Genomic DNA, 11,609 nt, shown 5'->3' with positions numbered 1-11,609 from the left:
AGTTATTTTGCATTTTGGGACATCAAGTAAACAGCAAACCGTTTCTCAGAATAAAAGTCAAACATGTACAAAACACTTAACCATGTCTGAAGTACGTTAATTCTAGAATCGTTTGTTCGTAAATCCTAAAAACTATGGCATATCCAATATATTAGTCAACGAAAAACCTTACATTGAGTTGTGCTAATCAAACTGCTGACGGAGTTGCATCTCTGTTTCGCTTTTCCAAGTGGCATGAGATGACTGGCCCTTCATCCTTTTACTCTTCTCCTTATCTTTTACGACAGACCCCTTCTTCTTTGGCTCATTGCTTGTGTCTACAGATGGACGATCACCACATACAGGACACACCATTCCACGAGCATTCGAGTAGGTTTTCGGTATTCCACATTGCAAACACATCCTTTAACAATAAAATTTCAATCAACGGGTAAGATAAAAGAGAGGCATGCACTAAATCAACAACGTAAATGGGGGCACACATAGAGTCGAATAAGATGAGAGAAATCAATAGAGGGGCATGGAACGGCACATAAAATGCTTTTGTGTTTAATCCCTATAAGGAGGGTCAATGAGAAAAGCTTTTGTGTTTAATCCCTCCTTACGAGGGTCCATGAGAAATGCTTTTGTGTTCTATGGGCATACATGAAAAACCAAGAAAAACTTGCAATGTCCATGATTAGGCATGGAACACACAAGTTTAATATTCAGGAGCGGAATGCAAAGATTAACTCCGTTTTTCATGTTTGACTGACCACCCAACTAATACACAAAAAGCCAAATAATAGATTTACTTGGGAATTTAGAAACAAGACTTATGAACTGCTGGCTGCAATCTACAATATGCTTTTTAAGTATTTCACACTCCATGAATGTTAGTAATATATACAGAGGATACAAAGAACTAATTCGTTGTCCGTAATGCATAGATGCATATGTAGCAGGAGAATGTTATTGTACCTCAGAAGCTCTGCAGCATCTTCTGCATTAGGATTGGTTGCAGTTGCCACACGCTTGACTCCTTGAGTTGTGCTTGCAAATGATGATGGAGCGTGGTTACCCTCGATATCACTCCTTACTCTCTCATGGATTCCAACAAGTTGAGCCTTGGCCTCCATTACAACACCTAAAATAATTTAAATCAAAAATCTATTTGACAAATAAATTATAAGCCTAATCCTAAGAATGTGACACTACAGGAAGGAACATTTCTCACATTTTAAAAAAAAAAAACTGTATATTTTTGCCAAGAGCATTCTGGAGGGATTTTTGAGTTGTTAGAAAGAGAGAAAAAAATAAAAAAACACTTCGTCTACATAAGGTATATTGTAGGAAGACCAGATGTAGAAGATAAAAGAATAGACTAATGAAACCAAAACTCCCGTTTTTTGTATTGTTTTGTTTTGTTCTTTTTTTTTTTTTTTTTTTTTTTTTTTTGGGGAACTCTTTCAAATGAACCAAACATGAATTAATTTATATTTTCATCTATAGACTGATCAAATCTAGTGAAATGTAAAAGATGTCACCATGTGCCTAAATTGAAAGAAAGACGCATATATATTACCAAGGGATTATGACCATAACAATTGCCTCCTTCTATTAAGACATGTTAGCCATGTGTCCTTCAATTGAAGACTAATAAGACATGGTGGCATGATGAGCTTGTACCAAATGGAATGGCTGCTCAGTCTCTCAATCCTAAAAAGAATCTATATCTCGTCTTAAAGAATATGATGAAGAGATTCTTAATTCTAAAATACCAATCCGAATGCAATAGGTGTTTTCTTATATTTAACACAATGTATTAGACCAAACATAGCAACAAATATAGCGCTAAGCCAACTCACCTCCATGGAAAAGTAGATTTGAGATTATTTTATTCCTACAAGTCTACTTATGATCCGAGATAACTTGGCTATGCATATCCTTGATATCTTTTTCATCCCCACAAAGCTTGCTCAGAGATGAGATATATTTTTACTCATAATTATTACATCAGGATATGACAACTCAGTAAGCAACCAAATTATCAATGATGTTCTGCAGTAATCAGGGAGAGCATATCTTTTCAAGAAGGCTATTATTGGACTGTACTATTTTTTTCCTTTGACTATTTCTTATTCCACAATTTTTCACTAGTAAGGCTTTTAACAAGGCAATACGAACAGATCCAACACCATTTAACAATTCATCAAATAATTGTGTTCTGTTTTTATTGTACTAGATTTTTCCTTTTAGCAGAATTAAGCACAATTATCCATAAATGGTGTAAATCTAATGAAAAGTGTTGTAATGCATGGTATCTATTTACTGCTCATTATCATGCAATACCATTTTGTACAAGCTTATCATACCACCATATTTTGCTAGTCTTTAATTAAATGACTCGTGACTAACACATCTTGTCGATAGTACTCAATTGTGTTAGCTATTTTCCATGGGCAATATGGACGGCAAGAATCTATAAATAGGCCCTAATTCCTTTGTAAATAATACATCCAAATTGAATAAAGGAAAGGTTTTGTGCCTTGTGTGTCACTCCCTTGCAATTTTTTATTATCTAGTCCTTTATTTGTAACTCACACCACCCAAATTGATAACTTTGAAATTTTAGTCCCTCCAACCTTATTCTTTCTCTATTTATTTTATTTCTACTGTATAGTCTATATTTATTTTATATAAAAAGTCTATTTTTGAGCACAAAGAAGCCGCAAAATCTTCCGAATCCTAAATTTGATATTTATTAATAAACAGGCTCACAATGACTCTGAAAGGCCATTACTTAGTAGTCTAAATCTAAAGCTTTCACCACAGAAGAATTAAGTGCTAACAGTCAATAACATTGCTAATCACTCACAGATTCCATACAAAAACTTGGATGTAATCTTGCATTATGATGACTATTCATTCTGATACAGTAACATCATCTCTTCAAGTCTATTTTGTAGAACACCAACTTGTGAACAAGGAATTTAAAATTAGTACTTATGAAAATCAAATTCATGGTCCCACTATCTATACGCATCCTTTATGACCATCTTATTACATGAAAGTGAGATAGGTATTGCACAAGGGCCGTTACTTTCACTTATCAAACGTTTGGCAACCGATTGCTCTACTTGTCTTTCATTTCATTGCACAAGCGGCTTCTCTAAGTCACGAAATTCAGTAGAGCTTCCCCATATATTGGATTAATAACAAGCTCAATAGTTTTCATTGGTTGCAAACCTTTCAAAAATTCATCACAATTAGCCATTTAAAGTCCATTAATAGTTGCTGAATTTCAGGAAATAATCATCAGATTCCAAAACTCACACTTCCCAACTTTGAAGACCATTTTACATACAACTTCCATATCTTGAGGCTCAACTTAAAATGTTTTGACTGTAAAACGGCAATTAACCCTGTTAACTGTTCAAGATATAGTTTATGTTAACAATTCAAGAGAAAAAGCTAATTGATCCAGTGGAACAGATCATTTCATTACTACGATATCATAGTAGCATAATTCTCACTATTCTCATTATAGAAAAAATTAAAACCAAACATGCAAAAGTAACCAGGATCCCACTTTCATTCCATGTCCGCACAACTCTTACATTGAAAAGGAAGTTCTTGCAACTACCCCTATTAAGCATCACCACACACTTCACAAAACAAAAAACTCATACTTGATAAATATCATGCCATCTGCTATTCACTAATCATCAACTTTCATCATGGATATGCATATGAAGTGATTTTACTCTCTAGATTTAAAATATCACAATTTCATCTACAAGCCTTTGAAGAATTTTGATCAAAATTTGTTTTTCCTCCATATTTGATTATCTCCTTTCCCTTTTCAACTTCATCAATATTAACAATAGTTTTACCAATTATCCAAATCATTGTAGTAGCATCTTGACTACTTTTTTGAATTGTCACTAGAAATGCCCCAAAAAATAATAAACCCTATTGTGCTACACATTAATTCTTCTGGACACAAATCTATCTACTTCATATTGTGCACTCACCTTTCAGCCTTTAAGATGTTGTCGAGCATTTCTAGGTTACATATATAAGCCACCTTCATTACGTTGCCATTGAATTAATTTAAACCTTAAATACAATGAGATGCTATATGCTCACTACTCATTTATGCCTACCCAAACAGAGACAGTATTAAACTTCAAGGTTTTTTCCTCCATAGAAAGGTCTCTATGCTTCACTAAGTTTTTTGCAATAATCAATAGTTAAAAATCGCTTCAGCAACTACGGTTACACATGTTACAAATTTCAGTACCCTTTAGTTAAGCTTCACAAAAAACACTTTCCTTCACCCCAACCTCTACCACAACATAGGATGGCTCACAGTTTTAAATTTTAACTCAAAATCTAGATACTGTTACTCAAATGTAGAACCTTTTTTCAACGATATCAAATAATGCAGAACCTATAATTCAAATCTAGCGCAACTTTGACCAAATCCAGTAACAATATGCCCCTCCAAGCTAATTGACAGAAACAAGGATCTAACAGAAATTTCCAGCAATACAAAGACATCAAATTTGGAAAACAAATGATGAACTTTTGGAAGTAAGGTTTTTTTATCTGATCTACACCGTGTACCTTGAACCTTAAAAGTTTTCATTCTTTTGTTACCAAACATTAATTTATGTATTGCAACTTCCTTTTTCCTTTCTTCTTCACTTTCTTCCTCATCCCTAACCTTCTTCCAAATATTCTTATATATGAATGTGCATTTTATTTCCAAAAATATATTCGTAAGAACAATATCAGAGACTTAAATCTTTAAAATGAAACAACTAAATAAAGCATAAGAAAGGTTGATATGATAATAATAATAATTTAAAAAAAAAAAAAAGTGGAGAAAAGAAAAAACCGAAATACCAGCCGGCAAATCTTGCTTTCTGCGACCCCTCCGCCTACTTTGCTCATAATCAACATCTTTTGAGGAAGCCTTCTCTTCCACAGAATTGTTGAGAAACTGCGGAGGTCCAGAAATCTCCAGTAATAAACAAAACAAAATAAAATTAGACTGTGATTAAAACGAGAAGCAATGACTCCGAGACCACAATAAGAGGATAATTACTTGAGAGAAAACGTCGAAGGCAGAGGGAAGGCCGGAGGCATCGGAGGGTTTGGGTAGGTCGAAGATGGGATTGTAATGATTCGAAGAATTGGGAACGGGAACGGCGTCGTCTTGTTCGTCTGAAGAGTTTTGGTAGTTGGATTGTTGTTGGTAATCTTCTTCTTCTTCTTCTACTTCTTCAGCAGAAGAATAGTCCTGAATAAGAGCCAAGCTCATTTTTTTCTTTTTTTTCTTTTGGAGGAAGTCTGCCTCAGGTTTCTATGTCTTTTGATTCAATAACCAATTTTTGTTTGCTCGTTATAGAGTTATAATAGAGTTTGAAATTTATCCCCATTATGAGTAGAGTGAGAAAAATGTCTTAAGCTCCTTTTCTTTCATTCAAATACCATTATCCTATCCTATTATCCTATTCTATCTTATCCAAAGACACGTTTGTCTTAATATTCTTAATTCTCTTTAAAATCCAATCTTATTCTATTCAACTCAAAACATTAATAATTACTTTTCTCAATAAAATTTTTAAAATTAACAAAAATACCCCTACCTACCCAAGCCACTATCACTCATCAACAGCCACTACCGTGGGAGCATCGGCTACCGGAAATCAATTATGCAAATACACACACAACAAAACTACTTCCACAATCAAAATCCAAACCAAAAAGCCATCAAAAAGGCAAAAATCTCAACTTTAAGTCTTCAAAATGGTGAAACCCTAAATGGTAGAGGGTCGCGGCCAGCGAGCAATTGGTGTAAGGGAGGATAGGGGTTTTGGATGTGGGAGGCTAGTGAGATGATTAGTGGTCACAAGTGGGATTTTTTACGCCGAGGGTAGTATGAAAAAGGCATAGATCTAGCGTTGTAGATCTAGTCGGAAAAGGCTAGATCACCAAACGACCAGTTAGATCCAACCGGTTGTGTGCCATTCTTACAGAAAATGCTATTCAGAAATGTACCAAAAACTTCTCAGAATCTTATCCTATTTTTCAAAAATGCCATTCTAAAAAACTTACCAAACGGAGCTTATACATTACTGGTATAATCTTTTGGAGAGAATTTCATAAATTACCCTAATCTTTTGCTAATGGAGATTTTTTATTCTACCCTGAGGTTTAGATTATATTCAAACTCATGACATTTTTGCAAGAAATCATCAAAAAAACTACCCTTAAACCCTAACTTCATTAAATAAAGTTAACGTCTAAAGATACTTTAATAATTTAATTTGACATATTTTATAAATGAGTATTAATAAGTTTATATAAATTTCAAATTTTAATTCAACAGACTTACACAGTAATGCCATTTAAAAGTAGTTTTTGATGATTTCTTATAAAAGTACCATAAATTTATGTATTAACTAAACCACATATTTCATTAACTACCCCATGAGAATATGTTTTAAGAAATCAATTAATTAATTAATTTAATTTGTTGATGATCTGCAAGTTTGGAACATTGGGTTATGGATTTTTGTTGAAATCAGTAGCTTAGATTGATTGCAAAATCTGATTGGCGTATTTTGGTGGCTGGTTGAACTGATATGTTGCTACAGATCAGTGTACGCTCGCCACGGCCATATAACCCATCATCGCGGCATGCGTTGTTGGCATACACACTAATTGCAAAAATCAGCGCTCGTCCTTAGGACGAGTGCTGTTCGCAATCAACGCTCGTCGCGACAATATATCCCATCGTCGCTTCGAGCGCATGTGAAGTGTGAGTGTTACATTAATCAGAGCAAGCTGCGACGATCTAACCCATCGCTGCAACGAGCGCACTTCCGAGTGCACAGGGGCCAGATTATAAAGTTTCAAAACTTTTAGACCACATGTGGATCTGTAAATTGTCAGGGGGTAATGAGTAATTAACCCACCCAATTCAAAAATTGATTGTTTTTTAAATGTATGTCATGTACTTGTTTGTATATTGCATGGTGCCCGGTACAGGAGCCTTTAGACCTATGGTGAATGTTTTAAAATTTTTGGGTATGTATGATTGTAATTTATTAAACAATGCCTACGTGTCCTGCCTTTCTCCTCTTCTCGATGTACATTCTCTTCTCATCTCATTCCCCTCGAATGTAAATCGAGGTTTCTAAATTTGTTAATGTAAAATTAGTTGGAGATTAATTTTTATTGTAAATTTAGAATGATGTTTTGTAATGTACTTGAAGACGGATCAAGGAAGAGACAATCATGCTTGAAGACTCAAGATTTTATTACAGGACCCCTAGGTGACTCACCAATTCCTCTAGGCTCGAGGAAATCGATTTTTAGTTGGGCCATGTACCGACACGTTTTAATATTTTGTTTAGAATGCATGCTAAGGTTGAATGTTCAATAACATACCAAATAATGTCATTCTAACAACGATAATAATCTGGTGAGACATTAAATAACAAACTCTCAATTAAAATATATTAAGTCACATATGCCTTCCATCACCATGGTTTTAATCAAACCACTGTTCGTCGAAACCTTGTTCGCCAAAGCGAAGGGTACACTTCTACCAGTGGGAGGTTAAAATGCATTAGAGTTTTCCTTAATGGTGATGGGTCGACTTAAAATGACGGTTTTGCTTGTTAGCCAAAGTGAAGGTTGATAAACACGTCATAGACAAAGTAGAGAAGTACACATATTGTGTATATGTGGTGACATGTAGTGTCCACTCTACTGATACTGAGAATCACACTTAAGGACGATGGCATGTAGTGTCCATTGGATTGTGTGATTGGCTTGTTGGCTTTTTCACATTTGAGGTCGATAGTAGGAGCTATCAACTGATGTGGATTAAGTATGTTGGCCTACCTAATCAACTCATTTTGGCTTGTTCGTCAAAGCGAATGTTTGAAATGGGTAGGATGGGATCTCGGTCCATTAGGAAAGTCAACGGGCTTTCCCAAGTTAATAGTGAGGGCTATTGACTTGAGTAAAATAGTGGGAGCTTCGTTTAATAAAAGACCATATTAAATAATAATGAACATGGTAATAACGGTTACCTATTCTGCACTTGTAGATTCACTTAAAATTGAGCAAAAATGATCCCAACATCACTGCGACAAATTATCGAACTGGGAGAGAAATGGAATGGTGAAAATTTCGTTGACTGGTATAGAAGTATGAACAATATACTTCAGTCAAGTGATAGATTATACACCATTGAGCAAGCTCTATCACCAGAGCCTACTGATAGTTCTATCCATGAGACTGGGTATGTATATGTGAAGCATACACATGATGCGAAAGAAGAAATGACAAGATACATTGTGCTTGCATCAATGACACCATTACTGTGACAACAGTGCCAGAAAATGGATTTAGCTTATATTCTTCATTTTCTTCATAGAAATGAGAAGCATATGGTGTCTCGGTCATTATTCAGATGTAAGATGGAAGAGGGTACCAAAATTGGCGATCATATACTCAAGTTGACCGAGTATATGAACAAGCTTGAGATTTTGGGATGTGGACTTAATGAAGGTTTAACGATAAACCTAATATTACAATCTTTGCCAGATTCTTATTCTCAATTTGTCTATGACTTTATTGAGGAAGATAAGAAGAATACCCTTTCCGAGCTTCTGGATTTGTTGAAGGCTACTGAGTCAGGCATGAAAATGTCAGAAACATTGACGTTGGTTGAAGCCAGCTCAAGTGAAAAGGAAAGGGCTCAGAAGTCATTGGAAAGAACTATTGTAGAAAGGAAAGGCGTTTGTCTTCACTATGAGAATCCCAGCCACCGGAGGAAACATTGCAAGGCCTTCCTAGCAAGAGGGAAGAAGAATGTTACTTCTTCGTCAGGTAAGTTTTTGAGATCAACTTATCCCGTTAACATCTTAGGTTATTAACACAAGATGTGGTTCTCACATTTGATTGATGTGTAGGGACTATGGCAAGGTAGATTGCTAGCCGAGGGAGAGGTGGACCTACCAGTTGAAAATGAAGCAAGTCGTGCTGCATTTGCTGTAGGATCTTATCGTCTGATTTAGCCAATTGGCTTGTTTCTTGGAACTTGTAGGTTATTATGGTCTTTCTTCAGTTTCTAGAAATTATATTTCTGTGTCCACTTAGGACAAATGAGAGTATTAGTTTACTAATGGATTATTGTCCTTGAGTGTAAATAATATTCTTTATGGAACTATTTCATAATAATATGTTCTTAAGAAACACAATAAGGATAATCTCAAAATGACAACTATGCCAACTTTGGCTAGTTGAGCTAAACATACCTAAAGGAATGTGGGATAGTATCACAACTCACCCCTTCGTATACACCTCAACACAATGGAGTGTCAGAAAAGAGGAATATGACCTTATTTGACATGGTTAGGTCCATGATTAGTGATTTACTTGCATCGTTCTGGGGTTATGCCCTAGAAATTGCGACTCACGTTTTGGATTGTGTGCTGTTAAAGTCTGTAGATAAGACTCTATATGAGCTATGGAGTGGGCAAAAGCCCAGCTTGTCTTATCTAAAGATTTGGGGTTGCGAAGCTTATGTTAAGAAATTAACTTCGAACAAGCTGGGCCCAAAATCCTGTACATGTATATTTATGGGGTGTCCAAAGGAGACCAAAGGATACTATTTCTACCACTTAGAAGAGTGCAAAATTTTTGTTGCTCGTTCTAGTGTCTTCCTAGACAAGGAATTTTTTCTAAGAAGTACTTGTGGGAGAAAAGTAGAACTCGATGAAGTTCTAGAACCACAAAATATACTAGACGAAGGACGGTATGATGTGTCACTGAAGGTGGTTGAACATCAAGATGAGGTTACTCCATAACTTGTGGATCAAAGTGAACCACCTCAGGTAGCACAAGAGCTACGTAGATCTGGGAGAGTACACCATGAGCCCAAGAGATACGGTTATCTCGTGACTTAACATGGTGATGTACTAGTCTACCAAGATGATGAACCAAGAACCTACGAAGACGCGATGCGTGATTTCATAAACATGCAAATGTAGCAAGTGTACTAGTCGCAAAAATAATAAAATGATGAGTGAGTATCGTTCCCACGAGGATAGTGTTACTAAGTACCGATTTCTCTAGTTTAAGTCCTAATTGAAGAAACAATAAATTGGATTGATGGAAAATTAACAAACTAAATACAAATTAACAAAATATAAATGAATGATAATGAAATTAAAGCAAAACCCAACTACTTGAAACTAATTAAACAATGCTAAAAAATGCTAGGGTGTTGATTTCACCTAGATACGCTAACCCAAATCATAGAATCTATTACCCAAGTTCTAATTCCTTGATTGAAAATCGAATTCCTAAGTTGTAAAACATACCTTCTCAGGCTACATTTCCTACTTATCCCCCTCAAGCTTCCGCACCCAACAAAATGAAGATTAATAGTTCAAATCTTTTAAGCTTTATGGAATTATATCTAGATTCATAGATCGCTAAAACTATCTCTAGCGTTTGCTTAATCTACGGTATTTATCCCAAAAGGCACAATCACAAATCACTTCTCAGTCTCATTGTGAACAACACACATTTGAATGGTGATCAAGCATCCAAAAGTCATAAGCAAAGAGATAAACACTCAATCATGAAATTAAAACTCAAAGTAAATCAATTCATATGAAATGAATCATTGTATCAAGATTACATCAAACCCTAGCTAAACAACTCAGTTCATACTAAAAACGAAATAAATAACAAAGACAAACTGAATCAAGATCATTGAAAACAAGCAAAAGATGGAGAAATCTTCTCTAATTTGAAGCCCAAATCTTCAATACTCTTCTCCTTCCAAGAGCTGCCTTCCAAATGACGAACCAAGACCCTTTTCTCTTTATTTGCTCTAATTTATATCTCTATCATAAGGATGAAGCCCAGCAAGCCAAAATGCGTCGTTTTTATTTTATAGTTGATGCAGGTTTCGCGCGGCGAAGCTTTTTTCTTGCTGCGGTGAGTATTTCAGGCCAAATTTTAGCATGATAGAGTCTGAATCTGGAAAAGTATTAAAATATAATTGTAGCCCTTTAAATTACTTTCTAATAGTTCAGAATCAGCACAATCTGAGGTTACAGCTCAAGTTATGGCAGAAAATACTGAAGCATGTCAAAGACGATTTTTCTTCAGCTGCCAGCGTACTTTTCACGACCTTCAAGCCAAGTTTTCACCCTGTCCAGTAAGAATTAGGAAAAACCAAAACATTAAAGTTGTAGCTCTTTTTCTTATCTTTCCAAAGCTTTACATTCAGGTATTCTGAGTTTTCAGCTCAAAGTTACACAATTTACGTCAAAACTGTCATTTATGCTCAAAATCATCGTTTAGGCCTGCAAAGACAAATTAATAGAATTAGGTAGCAATTATGGCCCAAATTGTATGAAAAGTATCCTGAATCTATCAAAATTCAATGCAAAATCATAGTGAATAGTGTAAAATAGATTATCAAGACGCTATATCGGATCCAGATTCCGGTAAAATGGCTTGAAGCCATAAAATCTGGATGGACTTCATGTACTAGAAACAAGTATGGTCTCCGATGGAACTGC

At 35.3% G+C, this 11,609-nt stretch overlaps 1 protein-coding gene across 1 annotated transcript; it reads right to left on the bottom strand.

Moving 5' to 3' along the window:
- Positions 1 to 27: 27 nt before the first annotated feature.
- LOC116111131 lies at positions 28 to 5,424 on the bottom strand. Its single transcript, XM_031397325.1, has 4 exons — positions 5,096 to 5,424; positions 4,894 to 5,008; positions 961 to 1,126; positions 28 to 403 (listed from the first exon to the last, which is right to left on the bottom strand). Exons 1-4 carry the CDS (start codon positions 5,309 to 5,311, stop codon positions 184 to 186), a joined length of 717 nt encoding a protein of 238 aa, XP_031253185.1. The 5' UTR covers positions 5,312 to 5,424; the 3' UTR covers positions 28 to 183.
- Between the last annotated feature and the right edge of the window lie 6,185 nt (positions 5,425 to 11,609).

Source organism: Pistacia vera, unplaced genomic scaffold (assembly GCF_008641045.1).
Source record: "Pistacia vera cultivar Batoury unplaced genomic scaffold, PisVer_v2 Contig628, whole genome shotgun sequence".
Classification (NCBI taxonomy): Eukaryota; Viridiplantae; Streptophyta; class Magnoliopsida; order Sapindales; family Anacardiaceae; genus Pistacia; species Pistacia vera.
This window is presented reverse-complemented; position numbering and strand designations above follow the sequence as displayed.